Consider the following 19,650-nt stretch of genomic DNA (forward strand, 5'->3'; position numbering starts at 1 on the left):
GAGAGAGAGAGGGGGGAGGGGGTGATATACGCGTATGAAGTTTCTACCTGCGTACGTCCGTGAGGGGTTGGTGCATGGGGTTCTTGCCTGGGTCCAGGCGGTGTGCTGAAGTTTCTGGCTGAATTCGGGTGGGAAAGGTGATGTTGGAAAGATTCTATTCCATTTCAGCGCCCTCGAGTTTAGCACCAACCAGGTGAGCGCGACCGTTTCAGAGCCGTGAATCCAAGCGCCGAATTTTACAGCGCCACCTATTTCAGCACCAGCAGATACGCGCCGAATATCTAAGAATCAGCGCCATGTTTTCAGCGCCAAATACGTCAGCGCGACCTTTCTCAGCGCCACAGATCTAAGCGCCAGGTTTCTCAGCACCAATTTATTACTTAATAATTATATGTATGTATGAACGTTGCTTACAATGACAAGTAGTGACTTCTCGCTGTACTTTATCGCGCCGAACTTCTTAGCGCTGTAAATTACCGCCCCTTACTTTTTGCGCTAAATTGCTGGCGCTGTACCGCGCTGATAGTCATGGTGCTGTGAAATCGTGCGCTGAAGTGCTGGCACGGAAATGTATCGCGCTGAAATGGTGGCGCTGAAGTGGCAAGTAACCATTGAAAGGGGGGGGGGGGGGAGAGTGCAAAAATAATGATGGCCCCTCAAATCATTTCCAGGGGGCAAAAGGGTGGTAGGTGTGCATGCTTGCCCCACTCCTAAAATGCCCCTCCATAAAAACCGCAATGAAATGACCGCCAGCACGAAACGTACCGTTTGGGTGATCTGTATGTGGTAAATTGTTATCCTCGATCTGATCAAATAATGCAATAGTGGATAAAGCCAATCTTGAGTCAGTGCGTAAAGAATTGTTTGGTATGTGTATAACATCTGATAAACTGTGCATAATGGTGATTGGGCAGAGAGGGATGTTTAGTCTGCAGAAATTCTATGAAACTTGAAAAGTGGCTGCTGAAAATACCGAGAAGGGGCAGAAATATCCTAAACACATCATCAGTACTAGTTGGAAGTGTAGATCATATTTCAGTAATTCAAATGCAGCATGTGTAATAATAGCTATTAGAAAAAGACAGAGAATGAGGTCATACTAAGCTTCCGGAGAGGTACAACCTAAATTGATCGGAAAGTAAAAAAAGTATAATTATCATGATCTATGTGTTTAAGTGTGAAATTGAGAAAATGTGGCCGGCGAAATCTGGTGTAAATCTCCCGCTGGTGCAGCGTCAAATGCTTTCAACTGTTCTTCACGACGAGTGTAATAGCCGCAGCCAAATCTAGACAGACACAATGAGCACAGGAAAGAGAGAGAGAGCAGTGGTGTGTTTAGATGTTATTGTGCTACAACACACCATGCACAGAATCCACACTGGGCAAAGTTATTAGTAAAACATACAAGTAAATAATAAGCCATTAGTTAGTTACTCTCGTTGTGTCAATAATAATGGCACTTGCTTCCACAAGGCTGCCTCTGGAGTATATGGAAAATGAAACTCTTGATGAAGTCAAAGGGGCGAGACAATAAATGTGACAGTAAAACTAAGCATAAAGGGGGTGAGACAACAGACATAAAGTGAAGTGGGAACTATGAAGTGAGACAAACACTGAGAGCACAGCACGAACTTATGAAAAACAATCTTAGCACAATCACGTGCTTCTTCTGTGTGAACATGTCATTTATTTCTAGACGAAGTACTGATAGTTGAATGTCTCCATGTCTTACCTGTACTGATGTTCAACATTCCCACTTGTTACTTGCCCTGGTCAGGCTTGGCAAACGGATCAGGGCCTGCAGAGAGCACACAGAGCACATGAGATACACAGTCAAACCATACATACATCACTATGTCCCCGAGGACTGAGCTATCGTCATGACAGCCTTTGAGCAACAGGATTGCACTTAGCACCAGTTCCCTACTAGGTGTGGCCTGTGAATACCAGACTTTCCAATTGATCTGGAAATCATCATGCATTGCTCCTTTCAACGTTCACCAGTGAGTCATGCCATCAACTACCATTATTGTACCAGTCACAAGTCAATCCTAGTTAGAAGTCTACCCGTGATTTTGAGCCTCAATTTCCCGGGATAGTGGAGATTGGTCCTGGCTGTAAATCGACAACCTTTTCAATTGCGTTTTTAGTTCATGAAAGGCCGACTCATAACCTTTTGAAATATGGTGCGACTACTACATTTATGGCACCAAAGGCAAACAGAGTTGGGGGAGGGGGGGGGGAGGGAAAGAAAGAGAGAGAGAGAGAGAGAAAAGTGGATACGGGAATCGCACATTACAAGACACAAGAACCACACATTACAAGAACCTTACACTGATCTTTGGGTACACACGTGCCGTCTTCACTCTCACGGACATAGCCCGGTTTGCAGACACAGCCGCGCTGGCATACAAACGGACAGATGCGGGGCAGGCCAAGCGTCAAGTCACTGCACGTCTCCTGGCAACCGGCACTGCAATCGCTCTGCTGCTCGTTCTCAGAACAAGCATTGAGAAGACGCTTGCCTACAACGGAGGAAAGGGAAAGATACAGAAACAAAGAGAATGGCTTAAACACAGCATGCTATATTGCTATATTGTGTACACAGTTCACTCGGGAGATGATTGGGTAATACATATAGAGGTGCAAGATACAATTAAATTTTTCATTGTGGTGTAAACCATGTACGGCATGTCAAAGAAACACTCTTTTCACTCCTCAACAGAAGCGGGGTTCCAGATTTGAGTCCTGGTGAGGTTGGAGTTTTTTCCCCGCTTTTCTTACAGTTTACTCTCCATACTTTTTGTACTGAAGTTGAAGTTCTCCCAGGCATATCTCAACCTATCCGTTTTTTATCGGAAACAGCAACATATTGCATGCCCTAAACATAAAAGCATTTTTCTAGTTGCGTGATTTGAATGATATTCCCACTGAGCACATGGCCGCTTACAGTCGGAGGCCATGACGCAGCGGTCTCCCAGTCGCAGGAAGTTATCCTTGCATCGGCATCCGGAATCGCACAGCTGCGGGTCAGCCGGCTCGCCGAGGAGATACGCCTGGCAGGTCTGCGGCTTGCACGGCGTGTGGCAGCTATCGTACGTGTAGTTGGTTTTGCAGCGCTTCTCCTGGCCGTCCAGACCTGTTACCATGGTTATACACACACACAGAAGGTATGCTAGAGGTTAACATTCATCACACAGCGATCAAAATTCTTGTTTTGCAAGATACTTGAAGAGGTTAGAATTTCACAACAAAAGATGATCGAAACTCTTTGTTTGCAAGTTGCGAAAAACATTCGAGCCGGATTATATCCCATCAAGCTACTAGTATCATCACACCTCTCTTGCATGAAAGGGAAACACGAATCTTCCAGGCTATACAACATAATACCGAAGTATGGGCACAGATGTTGGCTGTTACAACTTGCAGTTTCACACTTTCAGAACTGGTCAAAATCACAGTCCATATCGATGATATGAAAAGTCCCTCGCAAGTGACTTACTGTATTCGACTGTGCACTCATGAGCTGGTTCATAGTAATCCTGTACACGGATGAACGTCGGCTGTTTCTTGTCAACAAGCATCTCCTGTACCATCGTCACGTTGAAGCACTTGCCAACTCGGTCAATCTAACGAGCAAAACACAACATAAAATCAGACTACGTAAGTTAGTTTATAATCTGCACGAGAAAAATGCCTCTTGAATAGACCTGGAACAAGGACCACAGCATACCGTATTATCACTATTACAAGCTCAGTCTCTTGTAGAAGCCCAGTCTCTTGTAGAAGCCCAGTCTCTTGTAGAAGCCCAGTCTCTTGTAGAAGCCCAGTCTCTTGTAGAAGCCCAGTCTCTTGTAGAAGCCCAGTCTCTTGTAGAAGCCCAGTGTCTTGTAGAAGCCCAGTCTCTATTATAAGCACACTCCAAGAGGGCTTCCGAGATATACAAGCCCAGTCTCCGAAATATAAGCGCAGGGCTTATAATGGAGAACTATAATGGATCATGTATGTGTGCCTTGCAGTCTAGCAACAGGTTGTTAACAACACAGTTAACCAGATATTCTACTCACCTCCTCAAAGTAGAAGAATACCTGTCTGCCGTCAATGTCCCATCGTTCCAGCTGCAGACTTGCATCACCCTTCATCTGCAGTGTTAGCAACAGGTACAGGGACGCAGGCAAACAGACAGGAAGACAAGCATTAGAGGATACGATCAACTGAAGCTGTAGAGCATCAATTCGAGTGAATGCTGTGTGGGCTTGTAGCGTGTGCTGAGCAGATCTGAGAAGTGCATACTTACTTAGCCTAAGGGTGACACAGACAAGAGGACTTACCGCGTCGAGTTCATCAGGCATGATTGTGTAACCGCTGGGTAGTTTGAGAGTGACAAGAGCCATGTTTGAGGCATTGTCTTGCTGCCATCTGCACACACGACATACAGATAACCAAAACAAGAGTTTGCTGTGCTGCTTCATCCACTTCAATGCGAACAAGGATCTTGGAACTCTGGAATTGTTCTCATGATGGTTCTTCTCGAAAAGAGCAATTGCAAATTGAAGACAAGTGTTTGTGCCTCTCATTAACGCACCTTGATACCTAAGATGCACGGCAAGCAAGACAGGCAACTTTGTTGTAAACCTAACGAGAACTTCTGACCAGACTGCACTCAAAACACTGAGATGGGATATGGTATGCTTTCTGGGTGTTTGGCCTAATCTTATTTGCCTACCTTGTGCAAATCTCGATGACATATTCGCCTTCCTTGCGCATGAAGACGCTTGGTGAGAGAGAGCAAGCTGCGTCTGGCACCTCTTCGCGCACATTGTAGCGTGCTGCAACCTGGAACAGAGCACTGCCAGCACCACGGATACGAATGTGAAGCTTTCCCGGAATGGGTCGAAGCTGCGCACAGGAAACGAAAACCAAAAAATCAATGAATATTTAAAAGTGTTCCACAGCTAATATGACATCAGAGCAAGCCAACTCAAGCAGCTACTGGGATTCATACTGCGTAACATGCACCTGCCAGATTTACTCTGGGTTCAAGACAACTCCACTGGATGCGGCACTGTGTGTCTCCCGGACTGTGGAATCATAGCTTCCCCAACTATTGGTTCCTTACAGCTTAAGCCTAACTGGGACATTACCTCACGTCGGAAGATGACCATCTTGTTATGCTTGGTAATGGCATGTTTCTCCATGTCAAAGGTATTGGCACTGTCCGGTTTGTAGCGATAGGTGACCTTCAGTGGTTGTGTGTTGCTACCTTCGTCCAGATACAGACGGCTGGAGAGACGTGCTAGGGCATCCAGAGCTATCACCGTGTCCTACATTACACATAGGTATAGTGATGCGGATAGATAGAGATAGGGAAAAGGCACAGTCACAGAGACAGAGAGACAGAGAGAGGTAAGAAAAATAGTAATAAAGAAACCATGAGGAGCTTGGCGTGATATTTAAATGCATTGCTTCCTATCACAATAATTGTAACCTCTATCCACACAATTGCAAGTCAGGATGCGACATAGAGACCGAGAGGGTAAGAGAGAAATAGTGATCCTTGCCTATCTAAAAGTTACAGAACTATGACCAAAAAGTAAAACATGAAAATAATTTACATTTTTTACATTTTTGGCGACAAACAATAGAGGATCAATCATGACTATCATGCCGTCATAATATTGCAGAAGTAAAAAGAGATTCATCCGAGCCAGTACCTGAGTGGAGGAGAATCCGCCGTATGAGTTCCTCTGACCAGCCAGCCACTTTGCAATACAGATCTGATCAGACAGGTCGTTGCCACGGCGCATGTTGGCCAGAAGACCGTACGCGGTGATCTCGACATTGGCTGACGGTTGCCGCCGGTAACAAGACCAGGAGTTGCGGCATGTGGGCTTCTCCATATGATTCTGTTCCCAATGACACCCAGGCTGAGCTGTGGAACAGAATCCAGAATTTTGGCAAAATATTGTCATGTACTGGGCCAGTCAAGATATACAAACTCAATTTTTTTGTCACAGATATTGAATTAGGACCGCTCTATTTTCTAGTACATTTCCAACATGACAGTGTGCTTGCTTGTGCATATCAGTTCTAACATGACAGTGTGCTTGTTTGTGCATGCAGTTCTACCATAGCTTGATATCACGAGAATCATAAAAAAACACATTTGGCTTTTGTCTTGATGTCACGTTCGTAGCAGAACACTCCAGTGTGTAGTCTAGTATATTCCAATTAAAATATACTAGTGAGTACAAATCGTACATATACTTACATCGTCTCTCGTTGAGGGAGCGGCAGATACGCTGGGCTTCTGGACTGGCACCCACGGCCATGCCGTAGCATGTGATTGCGGCAGCGTAGGGTGAGCTGGCTGCACTAAACTCACTGCTCATGTACGCTTTGCACTTGTTAATAGCAGTCTGTGTACAGGACAAGGTATGCACACACAAACGCACGCAAGCACGTACACACACACATGTACACATACTACCTTCTTACGATACAGGAGATGAACAATTCGAAAATTTAATAATAATAATAATCATGCTGTGGTGTTGCTCAAGTGCATTTGTCATTTGTGTGTGTGTGTGTGTGTGTGTGTGTGTGTGTGTGTGTGTGTGTGTGTGTGTGTGTGTGTGCGTGTGTGTGCGTGCTTGTGCAGGTGCGTGTGACTGTATTTGTATGCACACGAGTCACATATTTTTCAGTAAATTGCTTACCATAAGTGTGTTGGATGAACAGTTGCATCCCATATCAGCCAGCTCCATCAGTCCCAGGCAGATATACGCCGTATGGCTGTAAGTTGTTTGGGCTCCACCCTAGGAGGTTACGAGACATAAGGGAAAAAGGAAGTAGACATATTCACAAGGAGTTTAAGCAGGTGACAAACTCATGCACGGGTCAAGTCAGCATGCGCCGTTGTCGGATAGTGCGTTCGCCAAGAAGCAGGAGTGCTCACCAAGAACAAGACATTCTGCAAGTACAGGGAAACCTGTCTAAGACGACCGCTCAAGGGACCTTCAAAATATGATCTCTGTTACTAGGTGGTCTCCTTATCCAGGGTCAATTGACTGGAAAATAGCATCCCTCGATCCTGGTTCCAGTGGTGTTCTGGGACAGGTGGTCGCCTTATCATCCTAGTGGTCGCCTTGACAGGTTTTGCTGTAAGTCCCAGGCACTACTGAATATCACGAATACATTACTGAATGCAACAAAGACAGATCCCGTTCTGGACTGGACTGGGCAAAATGCCCCAATTCACTCGTGAGACACCACCCAACTCCTTGCCTCTACACGCCTTTTCAGACACGAAGTCTGAAGAATTGCTTCTTTACTCTATCTAACAAAGGGTGATATCGTTGCAGAATTGTTTTGAACTTTGCTAGTCCCTCTTACCATCATGGCTTTGTGATGCAGGCAGCCATTGTCCAGGAACGTTCCATCTCTCTCTTGCTGGCGCGCTATCCATTCCACACTTTGGCAGATTTGCTCATCATCTACGGCTATCAGTTCCGTACTTTTGGCCTTGCAGAATGACTTCACAACGAATGATGTCAGCCTACACACAACACGAAGCAGGCAATGAGAACTCTTGAAATCGTATTCGAAGATAATTCAACGGGGAATTTCTGCTTCAACGGTACAGTCTTTCACACTGATCGAAAAATCTTTTCTTAGACAGGCTTTGAATTGCTACAAAGGACGCCCCTAAACTTACTCGCACCTTGGATTTAGAAGGGCGCGACATGTATACAAACTCAAAACAACACTATGCCAGGTGGTTTGTGAACACACACCGTATGCTCCAGGACCACCAGACGCAGATTTTGATCGGTCCAGCCATACCATAGACGTTCATAGAGTTTGTATAATATGGTATAGCAGGCACACATAGTAGTAATGAGACCTCTACTACAAAGCAAGAAGAAGTGTAAAGACAACAGAAAAATGATAAAGCACCCATTTTGATAATCCAGGGGATGGCGCACGCCTCGTACTGCCACTGCATTATAAATCATACACGTAATGATTGACAATAGCTGGCACACATAGCCTCCTTAGCAGTAACCATGCGTTGGTGGCAAACAAGGTGGTCTGGTGATGACCTGACCGACTCCACCGGCTCACGAAACACTGCAGACATACAAACCAATCAAAGGCTCCCTTACCACAAGCAGCCCTCGGCCTTCTTTCCTGCCCAGCTGTTTTCACCGAACGCACTGTACGCGCCGTTGCTGTGACGATAACGGTTCTCGCGCTGGTAACCTGCCGTGCGGCAAAACCAAGAAGCCAAAAAGAAAAAGGAACAAGAACTTGTGACGACCAGCATGGGTCCACAGCTTGTCACAGCTACCAACTATACCAGCGTTCCCGCAAAAATACAGTGCTACTGGTGCGTTTGGGTCCCGCCATTCGCGATCATTTAGGTGGATCAGTTCACATTGTGGGGGACAACGCGCCAGTCATTTCTTGAAAAGCTCAGAGTAGGGGTGCAGAAGTTCATGATACGGATACAAAACAAAATTAATACCGTATCTTACCAGTAATCAAATCCACCTTTACGCCCAGTAAACAAAGGTGAAAATGTGGGGATCGACTTACAATGGGGTATTCGACTTATAACCGGGAGCTGCTGGTAATTTAGGGAGAAAATGACCTGTAACTGTTTTGTTAGCATTGTGTAGCTTCTATGCAGGGAAATGCTTTGCTCTGATGGGAGAACCCCTGCCTCGGGCCTGGGTTACGTACCTTGAAGAATGACGCGTGTTGCCTTCTCCTTGACGGAAGGCATCTGGTCCAGTTGTCCAGTCTCGATGAGGTATTTGGCAATGGAGATACCCGGTGCAAAGTTCAGCATGTTTTGTTCACCACATCCGTACGGCAAGCGAAGGAGATTCTCAAGACCCTCGAGACTCGGTCCCAGAAGATCACCTGAACAAGACGGTCAAACGGAAGACAGAAATATTATATTCATTGGTTTGAGGGAAAGACGCAAACGGGAAAAGGCTGAAGATCAAATTGACTGTCACCACCAGGACTCGAACCAGGGACCCTCGCTTGTAGCCAGCGCTGCGCTAGCCACTGAGCTATGGTGTAGTCATCAGCATGTTGTAGAAGATGATCCGCTAAACCCAATGTTGTTGTGTGCTTGGATATCTGCATCTGTCTGTGACCACCATCATATTATATATAAGCCTTGATTGTCCTTGTTGTTCTGTTGTGTTGTATTATATATATATATATACAGAACAGCAGCACTAGTACAATTATTGTTGAGTAGCAGAGTAACTCCGGACTTAGTCCACAGCTTACCAGTAATGGAGAGCCATGCGCGCCCAGAATCAGCAACAATGTCCTCCGGCGCCGAGATCGGGAACACGATACTGTATGGCTTGTCTGTGCACATGAAGTACAGAATCCAAACCAAAGCAGTGATGAGAACAAACATGGAGACTCAAATGGATGTTATCTTCATTTTACTTCACCATAGGTACACAGCAAAAAGGCAGCAAATGCCTCTACCTATGGTAAAGTAAAAATTAATAAAGATAAGATAAGATAACATCCATTCGTGTTTCCATGAGGAGTTATAGTGCAAAATATTCGGATCAGCACACAAAGGTAGTGTTGAAACTTGCTGCACACCGGCTTGTGCTGGGAAAGATACAATTATAATACATGACAATAAGTCAGGAATGATACAGAAAGTCACTCGGACTAGCATATAGAGTTACGCTGAAACTCGCTGCACTCCAGCTAGTGCATGTGAAGACAGTCATAAAACATTTTTAGACGGTGCAGTAACGTTTCGCTGTCGTACCGTGTGCTTTCTTGACCTCGTAGCGACTCTCCACATGCTCCATCTCCACACCAGCAGGCTGCAAAGAAAAGGAAGAAATTTGAAGTGAAGGAGATACAGAAAACGTTAGTATTGCCGTAGGTCCTAGTATTTATTTCGTAGAAGACCTTTTTCAATACAAGTATGAATTTTTAAATGGACCATCAGCAAGCCTTATTTTCACGTCGACGTAATCCACAAGCATGTACTCTTACAGAAGCAATCTTTACGCAGAAGCCTGTAAACTTCTTCAATTAATATCCATGTAAGACTCTTCAAGAGAGAGATTGGAAGCTGTGTCGCAACTCTGACTTTCAAGTATTGATCATCAGGCAACCTGTTCGGACAGTGGAGCACGCTACTTGATTATCCATGTAAAACTGTAGAGGATTCTGACGTTCCATGCTATCCTACAGCAGCAAGCTTCTACCGCATGTGTTTGCGTGATCTCACCTCGACTTTCATCACCCTGCGTACACGGTCGACGGCAACGGCATTGGCCACAGTCTCACCGTCACGCATACACGGCTGGGTGCCTCCAGTCCTGGCAATGACCGTGATTGGACAATCACCAAGAGTGCTGAAGCAGGAGAGCGAAAAGAAAACGGAGCAGTTTAGCCAGATGCATTTAAGTTGTGATTGCACGAGATCTGCGCTGAGAAGTATGATTCAGAAAAACATAGACTGCACCATGAAAGCAAGGCGGGCATAGTGAATAATAGGCAGGGTGCTCCACCGCCTGAACAGCATGCAGTGCCTGTATTTCAGGCAGAGCTTTGCAGACAGAAGATAGAAAGTAAGCCATGGTGCTATTCAGACGTACAGGTTTATTCCCGTTGCCGAGTGATTGTCACGGAGTGTGAAATGCTGACTCGTTACAACATACCGTAAAAGTCCGTAAATAAGTACGTATTTACTTTTGAATTTAGTGGCCACACCCGTACTAACTTTCGGGCGGGTACTGACTTTCAGGCATGAACTAACTTTCGGGCCTGACTTGTGTGTAGTGGAGACGCCATTTTTATGTAGATGTACATTCTACATGCTGCATGTGCGCACCGTACCGGTACTTATTTTGGGCAGTATGTTTATCAGGCTTGACTTGACTTCAACAGACAGAGTCAAAAGAATGAAGGGGGTATTTATTTCGGGCAGGTACTTATTTACCGAGTTTTACGGTAGCCCCCTACCCCTCCTACCCCATCCACATCCATTTTCCGTCTCTTTCCGTGTCTCTATCCATGTCCTTGTCCCTGTCTCGCTCTGGTGCAGGATACTAAATATCCCCAGCATTCGTTGCCATCACACACTGGGTATATCTGCTGCGGGCAGACAATATCTCTGTGCGTGTGACTCACTTGAAAGAGATGTTGAATCTGACAGTGTCGACATCGTTGGTGCACAGGCACAACTCTTGCACTGTGTTAAGTCCAGTGTTGGTGTAGCATGGAGCATCTAGCAGTTCCACAGTTACCTGAAACAAGCAGCACAAGACATCCGTATGTAAACTCAAGTTGATCTCTGCATGCTAGGCCTACACATCCTAAAACCTTAAAACCAGATATGGGCAGGCTGGTCTAACCCTTTGTGTGGTACGAAGACTGCAATGCAATCACTTCGGCTGGTTCTGAGCCCTGCTGAGGAGATGCAACAAGCATGGAGGCAAGCTTTCCGAAGATTGAATATTAAGGGCCATGGACAGTCCGAACTGAATAAGTGTACTGTTTTACGTTTCGAGCTACCATTAACCTACCTGCATACATCCAGGTACATAGTTGAACACACTGACAGGCAGCTCCAGAATCTCACAGCGGATCACAGAGTAGGGCAGCTGCATTGAGAGGAAGAACGGCTGGAACACGGTGATCTCGGCCGGATCGGCCACGCCGAGACCGTACTGATTGGAGACGGCGTAGGCTGCCGCTGACCAGGAGGTGATTGTGTCGGGCACTTTCACAGTGATATTCTCCATGCTTTGCGACTCGCTGTAAGAATACGGATACAAGCAAGTGACATTGATCTGTCAGCAAAAACAATTCACGGTTCGTGTCACACTCCGTTAGACTGAGCTCTCCGTTTCCGTAGTAACGCCACCGCCCTCATAAGATCAATGGCGCAGAGGCAGATCCTAAAGCGATGGGAGGTGAGTACATCAGACCCACCACAAAGTGGTCAAAGACCGAAAACCCCATTCACTGCATCCATGTTTCACTTGTGCCAGGCCACGAATTCCCAATTAGCTGTCAGCAGAAGGCATCTCTCCGACTTGGATACCTAACAGGATTCGAAACGAAAAGGGGAATCTTTGGACACAACAAAAAGCTGAACCCTCTAAAAGCCATCTTTAGAATAAGAAAGGTCACAAGCAAACATGCGCGCTAGCACACTCATACATACACACACTGACAAATCCACACAGCACACGTTTTATTTTTTTCTTCATTACCGGAGCTGCAGTGTCTTGAACAGCCATGTCTCAGGGAAGAATGACCGCTTCGATGCCACAGTTGTCTTTTTCACTTCAGCTTTTTCACGCGGCGCCTCACTGACGTCGTCTCTATCTTGTTGAGGTGGTGCTGCTTGTGGTTGTGCTACTGGTGCTCGCTCAATGGCCTCTGCATACATAGATATTGCGGAGAGAGAGAGGGAGAGTGTGAGAGAAAGAGAGCAAGGGTGAGTGAGAGAGAGAGAGTATGTGAGAGAAAGAGAGCAAGAGGGAGAGAGGGAGAAAGTGAGAGAGAGGGAGAGAGTGTGTGAGAGAGAACAGTTGAGAGGGAGGAAGCGAGAGAGAGAGGGAGACAGTGTGCGAGAGAGATCAGTTGAGAGGGAGAAAGGGAGAGAGAGGGAGTGTGTGAGAGAGATCAGTTGATACCAATAGGACATAGAAGTAAGGTGATTTGCTTGGCCTGTGAAATTCCTTGCAAGAATCACATACAGTATACTAGAATTTCACAAATTTTCGGTTTACATGTACTTTTATTTTCGGTACTTTCGGTGCATCTGTTTCATACGTAAAATTTCAATACACGGAACAAACACTAACACACATAATCAAATAGAGAACTGCTTCTCTGTACCGAAAATTTCTGTTCACCTAACCTGGCCTTTTGCTCTCATACTGAAAATGTTGAACACCTAGATATTCTGAGAACTGAGTACCCTCAGAGTACCCTCAGAGTACCCTACTTGCACGATTAGTTTTTCCAAAGTCCATCACAGAGGGGGCACTATTCAAGAGAGGGCAGTACTGTTTCAATGCTGGTACGTTTACGTCATCCAGCATAAAACAAAGAAGGCAAAGAAGAACAGAGGCTGAAGTTTGCTCTCACGACTCAACAGAAACGGCGACAAAAACTGAGATTTCGGTCCTGAACCACCAGTTGAATGGCATGGATAAGACAAGACAAGACCAAACTTGCACTTGGATACAAGCTTCGGGGGGAGGGGGGGGGGGGGGGGGGGGGGATGGGCACTATTTAAGAGAACTCTTTATGTTTTCATTGGCTGTCAGAGACAGGGGCACTATTTGAGACAGGGCACTATTCAAGACAGGGCGCTAATCGTGCGGGTACGGTTCTTATCTTACTCAAGGTGACTGGAGCAGAGAAATGAGATCTAACAAGACCAGTGTAATTGCTTGGGATGGAAATAGAGACTATTGTCAGTGCTTGTAACCCACCATCAAGAATATCGGGGGAGCTGATGTCCTTATCAGGCTCTGCATAACCGCTACCTATGTTCGTGAATAATACAATATTGCACACACACAAATACACATACATATCCGCATACCACACATATACACATACACACACATGCACACACACACACACGCACAAGTGCACACACACACACACACGTACACACACGCGCGCACACACACACACATACACACACAAACACACAAGTGCACACACACACGCACAAGTGCACACACACACACACACACGCACACACACGCACACGCACACACACACACACACACACACACACACACACACACCCATACACCCACCCACCCACACACACACAAGTGCACACACACACACGCACAAGTGCACACACACACACACACACACACACACACACGTACACACACGCGCGCACACACACATACACACACAAACACACACAGACACGCACACACACGTGTAAATATAGAGATAACACAGTGGTAAATCGACTGCTTGTATTGTTACAATAGTTCTGACGATATTAGTTATTTGATTGTATTCTTACTTTGAAGCTGCGTCCAGGCTTGCTGGAATTCTCATCACGGACTCCATTCTAGTTTCGAAGAGATATATATTCTTGTCCAATTGTTCTCAACAAATTCCTCGTCTTGTGCATTTGTTATCAAACAAATTCTTCGTAGTATTTGCAGTACGTAGTCTCGCGCTCTTTGATTTGTTTGACTCGCGCGTGACTTTCCTTTCTTTTCTTTTTGTCATGTATGACGTATCGGTATGACGTGAGTGTGTACGCACTCTGTTTATGACCACGCGACTGCATGCTCACGTGGAACTACAGTCAGTAGGCTAGTGCATTTTAACGACTGCAGCGATCCGATCTTCTTGCTGCAGCGCTGTTTCTTCTTCTTCACTTGTGTCTTTTCTTTGGTCGCTGCACTAGTTTGTGATTACCATGATTACGCGTCAATGGACGACATGGTCGCCATTTTGTGCATGTCCTTTTTCTTGATGAATCTTGGATCTCGTGGAAAAAGAACAGTTTTCTTTTCTCCCAACTTTACCACTATTTCAATATTTCAACTCTCTTGATTCCTTGTTGATAGTTGTGGCTCAGTGCATGTGCGAGTGTGCTGGAGTGCTAGCTGGAAGAGATAGAGAGCATAGTGGTGGAGTAACAACGTGGTGCCGAAACCCCGCTGGTTTGGACCGGAGAATACGAGCGTGGTTTCGAATTGGAATTTTCTTGAATTCGTAAATTGTGTCCGGATCGATCGTTCACGTGTCGTGTGTTGTTCGCTGAGCACTGGTAGAGTGCTGACGAAGCGTGCTGTTGTGGCCTGGTAGTCGATGCCTCCTAGACTTAGGAACGCTCGAGGCAGGGGTATTAGTAGCACACCGACAACTCCGCAGGCGCCTGGACATCGTAATCGTGACATTGAAAATTTGTTGACTCCTGGGAGCCCTGAGGATACATCCGTGGTATCCAGGCACAGTGAAGGTGGTGCTGATCATACTAGTGTTAGTGACAGTGCGTCTTCTGTCAACAGTGAAATGTCGTCACTTAAGTTGGATGGATTCGTGAAGCCGTATCGGGGCCGAGTGGACGACTTTGACATGTTTTGGTCGAAGTTTGAAGTACTGGCAGATATATCGGGGTGGACAAGCACGGAGCAACAGATGAAACGGTTGCCGCTGTTCTTGGAGGGCGAAGCCCACCGTGTGTTCTCCAAACTGAGTGAGACGGAGAAGCGAGATAAGGATGCAGTGAGGAGCATCCTGCGGAAGTCCTTCTGCGTGAGCCGCAGTGAGGCGTACCGCTTGTTTAAGCAGCGGCAGCTGAAAGTGGACGAAAGTCCAGAGGTATATGTTGCCGAGCTGTGCCGTCTGTTAGAGCTGTCTGGACATAAGAGTGACAGCGATACCGATCCTGTGGTGATCGAGCAGCTGTTGGCCGGATTGCCAATTGAGTTTGCCAAGGATGTCCGTTTGTCCATGGCAGGCAGGGACCTGAAGGTGTCTGAATGCCTTGATAGGATCCGGGCACTGCGATCAGCCACCGGCGCCAGAGTTGGTGCAGTGTCCGCAGCTGCCACATATGTGCAAGACAGTGTTGCCACGCCATCACCGCGGCTTTGCCACCATTGTGGAGAACCGGGCCATTTCAAAAGGCATTGCCCGAAGTTATCCCGAGCAGGGAATGGTCACGCGGCCAAGCAAGAGCACCGGCGCAAGGACCCGTTCTGCCACTTCTGCGACAAGAAAGGGCACGTCAAGAAGGACTGCTTGCTGAGGAAGAAGTGGCTGGATACACAGGCTAGCTCAGAAGTTGCTGGGGCCTCGGTGCACTCCAAGGACGTGTGCCTCCTGGCATCTGCATCGCCATCGTGCCCGAAGCTACCTCGTGTGTTTGTTGAATGTGCTGGTCCTGACGCGAGTAACAGTGTGCGTGCTGCAGCTGTGATAGACACTGGATCCACTCGCACGTTAGTGACAGAAGCCCTGCTGCATCGCCTTGGTCTCGATGTGACGCCATTGACCAATAATGACGGCATCGTAGCACTGGATGGCAACACCATGCAGACGTGTGGCACAGTGGCCCTCAAGTTTTGGCGACACGACGGACCGGTGAGCATTCATGAAGTGGTATTGAATGCTGTCGTTGTGCCTGATTTATGTGTAGTGGCCGCCGATGTACTGATTGGCATTGACCTGGTGACCTTGTGTGGGCGCCTGTCTGTAGAGTATGCTAATGATCAGCTTGTGCGTGTCGTAATTGGGCCCGGTCCAGCCCATGCAGATAGTAGCCCGTCGGTGTCAGTAGCATCAGCAGCTGTGCCGCCTCCTGGCCAGCCTACACGTGTACAAGTGTATGAGGATCAGCTGACCGACGGTATGACCCATAGTGCTGACAAAGAAGTTCTCCAGCCAGTTGCCGATGACTCGCCAATGTCTGCAGCTTCGACGCGCCCGCCTTCGAAGCTGTCGCATCATGTCCATGTAGAGACTCACGGCAACGATGTCATCCTGAAGGTTGATGACGGCGAGATGCGTTGGATGTCGGCTGAGAAGCGTTGGGAGGTCAAGTGGGTATGGAAGTCTGGTGAGGAACCCAATGGCCGTGTTGGTCCTGGTATCAGCGAGTACCCTCGGAAGAAAATAACCGCGGCAGAGGAGACGCAATTCTGCTCTGCCGTAGATGAGTGGATTGAGCGAGGCTGGCTGGTGAAGCACGACGCTGACACCCATGGTCGCCCTGCCTGTGTCTTGCCATTGATGGCTGTGAGTCAGCCGCACAAGACGTCTACGCCTGTGCGTCCGGTGTTGGATTATCGCCACCTGAATAAGCTGTTGGTGTCCCACCCTGGCACTAAGTCGCCTGTGTGCGCCGAGACGTTGCGCCAGTGGAGGCTCAAGGGTGAAGCTGATGAATTTGAGTTAGTGGACATTACCAAGGCGTACTTGCAAATCCATGTCAGCCCGGAATTGCTACGGTTCCAAGTTGTCGAGTGGCGTGGTGTTCGCTACGTGATGACGCGCATGGCGTTTGGCCTGAGTGTGGCGCCGAAGTTCATGGACACCATCATCAAGTACGCTACCGGCAGCTTGCCCGATACAGATAACTATGTCGACGACATCATTGTCCCCAAGAGTCAACGGACTGTGTTGACAGAACAGCTCGCTAGCTACAGCCTGCCAACTAAGCCTGCTATGGAGATGTCGGCTGCACGGGTTCTAGGACTGCAGCTCAACGAGTCTGATGATGGTCGAGTGCGCTGGTCCCGGCGTGATGAGTCGCATGTCGCATTTGCTGATGTCACGACGAAACGTGAGCTCTACAAGTGGTGTGGCCAGTTGACGAGCCACTACCCTGTTGCGTCATGGCTTCGTCCTCATTGTAGTTGGCTGAAGCGTTTGGCATGTCTGGAGAAGCTTGGCTGGGACGACCCGTTGCCTGCAGATCTCGTTCAGCGCTGCATGAGTCTCGCCTGCCGTTTAAGCCAGCACGATCCTGCTACCGGTGTGTGGCACGTAGACCCCAACGGTGAAAGCCAATGCCAGGTGTGGTGCGATGCGTCTGATATTGCTGTCGGCGTGGCGTTGGAGGTCGGTGGTGACATCGTCGAGGATGGTTCGTGGCTTCGTAAGCCTGACGACAAGCGGCATATTAACATTGCTGAATTGGAAGCCGCTGTCGAAGGCATTTCCCTTGCCGCTAAGTGGGGAGTTTCCCGTTTCAAGCTGTTGACTGACTCTAAGACAGTGGCAGCATGGCTGACGCAAGTAGTAACCAACTCCAAACGTGTGAAGACTGGTGGTCTGCAAGAGCTGCTTGTGCGTCTTCGCCTCCAGATCATCGATGATCTCATCGCTACGCTAGGTCTGACGATCGAGGTCGTGTGGATTCCGACGAACGAGAACCGTGCTGATCAGCTGACGCGTGTCCCGACTGACTGGATCAAGTATGCAAAGGCTCTTGCACCGACTGATGTTGTGGCCGCCTGCCTGTCTGTGGTTGGCCCTGTCACGTTAGCTCAGATACGTGAAGGCCAGAAGGTGGATCCCACCATTCGAGCTGCTGCTGCTCAATTGGAGTGTGGTGAGTTGGTCTCCATTCCTGAGTTCATAAAGGTGCGTGATCAATTGCTTGTTGATGATGGTATGTTAGTGCGTAGTATCAAGTTGCCTATTGATGGTTTGGTGTCTGTGCCAGTTATTCCTACGTCTTTGCAACATGCTGTCGTCTCTTCTGTTCATGTGAATTCTGGCCATGGTAATTGGCGAATGATGTATGATCTGCTTCGTTCTAAGTGCTATTTCCCTTGTATGTCGTCGTTGTGCCTTGAGTTTGTCCGGCAGTGTCAAGCTTGTGTTTCCGCCAGTAGTAAGAGTGGTCCGACGGCTGATCCCGCTCGCCCAGATTTGCCCGGTAAGCCTTGGCAGGAGATTGTTATTGATACTCTTGAACTTGGTTCTGACCGCAGTGGGCGTTTTCATTGTGTTCTTGTGATTGTTGATGTGTTTACTAAATGGGTCGAGGTTGTTCCCCTACGTGCGCATGATGGTCAGTCAGTTGCTGAAGCTGTGACTGATGTTTGTTTGAAGTGGGGCTCCCCAGAAGTTGTTCGTATGGACAATGGTACTGAATTTGTGAATGGCATTGTCGAGTCATTGTTTCGTGTGTTTGGCACGAAGGTGCGTACTGGTGCAGTTCGGCATCCCCAGTCTCAGGGTTCTGCTGAGCGATTTAATCGCACTTTGTTGACCCTCATTCGCAAGATGCTCGACTCCTCGAGTGATTGGAAGTCTGAGTTGCCTGTGCTGTTGCACTACTACCGTACGCGACTCCATGCCGCGATTGGTGTGTCCCCAATGGAAGCTATGTGTGGATGGATTCCACGTCAGTTAATTGTTGACGAGTCTGCTGTTGGTTCTAGCCTTAGTGTTTGGGTGGACAGCCTTGCTGGTCGGTCCGCTCGTATTCGTGACTTTGTCGAAGCTGAGTTGTCGTCTCATGATTTTGTTGAGGGCAGCGCTTCCAATCCATATGCTGTCGGTGATGCTGTTTTGCTCCGTCACCCCGCTCGTTCGCAGAAGCGCTTGCCACCGTTCGAAGCTGGGTGGAAGGTCACCGAGATCCTTGGTCCTGGTTCCGTGCGTGTGTGTCGTTCTGTGGATGGCTTTGATCAACAAAAGACTGTTAACATTCAGTTGATTAAACCTGCTGCTGAATCTGTGTTGTCGTGTGAGTCTGGATCTGTGCCTGCGTCGCCCGTGCAGTGTGATCTCGATGTTGAGCCGTTGGCTGTCGCCGATCGTAGTCTGCGTAACCGTCGTCATATCCAACGCCCGAGTCGCTACATCGATTGACACTGTGTTACCTGGGGGACTGGTGTAAATATAGAGATAACACAGTGGTAAATCGACTGCTTGTATTGTTACAATAGTTCTGACGATATTAGTTATTTGATTGTATTCTTACTTTGTAGCTGCGTCCAGGCTCGTTGGAATTCTCATCACGGACTCCATTCTAGTTTCGAAGAGATATATATTCTTGTCCAATTGTTCTCAACAAATTCCTCGTCTTGTGCATTTTTTATCAAACAAATTCTTCGTAGTATT

General features: G+C 47.5%; 1 protein-coding gene across 2 annotated transcripts in view; it reads right to left on the reverse strand.

Annotated features, from left to right (window-relative positions):
• Positions 1 to 773: 773 nt before the first annotated feature.
• The window catches only part of LOC135825807 (C3 and PZP-like alpha-2-macroglobulin domain-containing protein 8), a 35,947-nt gene continuing 17,070 nt past the window's right edge, over positions 774 to 19,650 (reverse strand). The window contains exons 22-43 of one of the 2 annotated variants that reach the window (XM_065338430.1): positions 13,518 to 13,571; positions 12,285 to 12,453; positions 11,592 to 11,823; positions 11,197 to 11,312; positions 10,292 to 10,418; positions 9,821 to 9,878; positions 9,313 to 9,396; positions 8,749 to 8,931; positions 8,169 to 8,265; positions 7,396 to 7,558; positions 6,720 to 6,818; positions 6,272 to 6,419; positions 5,715 to 5,932; positions 5,145 to 5,324; positions 4,727 to 4,899; positions 4,332 to 4,419; positions 4,068 to 4,142; positions 3,503 to 3,629; positions 2,951 to 3,139; positions 2,334 to 2,525; positions 1,733 to 1,798; positions 774 to 1,286 (exon numbers count right to left, since the gene is read on the reverse strand). In XM_065338430.1, the coding sequence (XP_065194502.1) occupies positions 1,761 to 1,798; positions 2,334 to 2,525; positions 2,951 to 3,139; positions 3,503 to 3,629; positions 4,068 to 4,142; positions 4,332 to 4,419; positions 4,727 to 4,899; positions 5,145 to 5,324; positions 5,715 to 5,932; positions 6,272 to 6,419; positions 6,720 to 6,818; positions 7,396 to 7,558; positions 8,169 to 8,265; positions 8,749 to 8,931; positions 9,313 to 9,396; positions 9,821 to 9,878; positions 10,292 to 10,418; positions 11,197 to 11,312; positions 11,592 to 11,823; positions 12,285 to 12,453; positions 13,518 to 13,571 (2,810 nt within the window). In that variant the 3' untranslated portion in view covers positions 774 to 1,286; positions 1,733 to 1,760. The remainder of the gene's footprint in view (positions 1,287 to 1,732; positions 1,799 to 2,333; positions 2,526 to 2,950; positions 3,140 to 3,502; positions 3,630 to 4,067; positions 4,143 to 4,331; positions 4,420 to 4,726; positions 4,900 to 5,144; positions 5,325 to 5,714; positions 5,933 to 6,271; positions 6,420 to 6,719; positions 6,819 to 7,395; positions 7,559 to 8,168; positions 8,266 to 8,748; positions 8,932 to 9,312; positions 9,397 to 9,820; positions 9,879 to 10,291; positions 10,419 to 11,196; positions 11,313 to 11,591; positions 11,824 to 12,284; positions 12,454 to 13,517; positions 13,572 to 19,650) is intronic. The other variant, XM_065338429.1, reaches the window with a different exon arrangement.

This window comes from Sycon ciliatum, chromosome 10, assembly GCF_964019385.1.
Source record: "Sycon ciliatum chromosome 10, ocSycCili1.1, whole genome shotgun sequence".
NCBI classification, from domain to species: domain Eukaryota; kingdom Metazoa; phylum Porifera; class Calcarea; order Leucosolenida; family Sycettidae; genus Sycon; species Sycon ciliatum.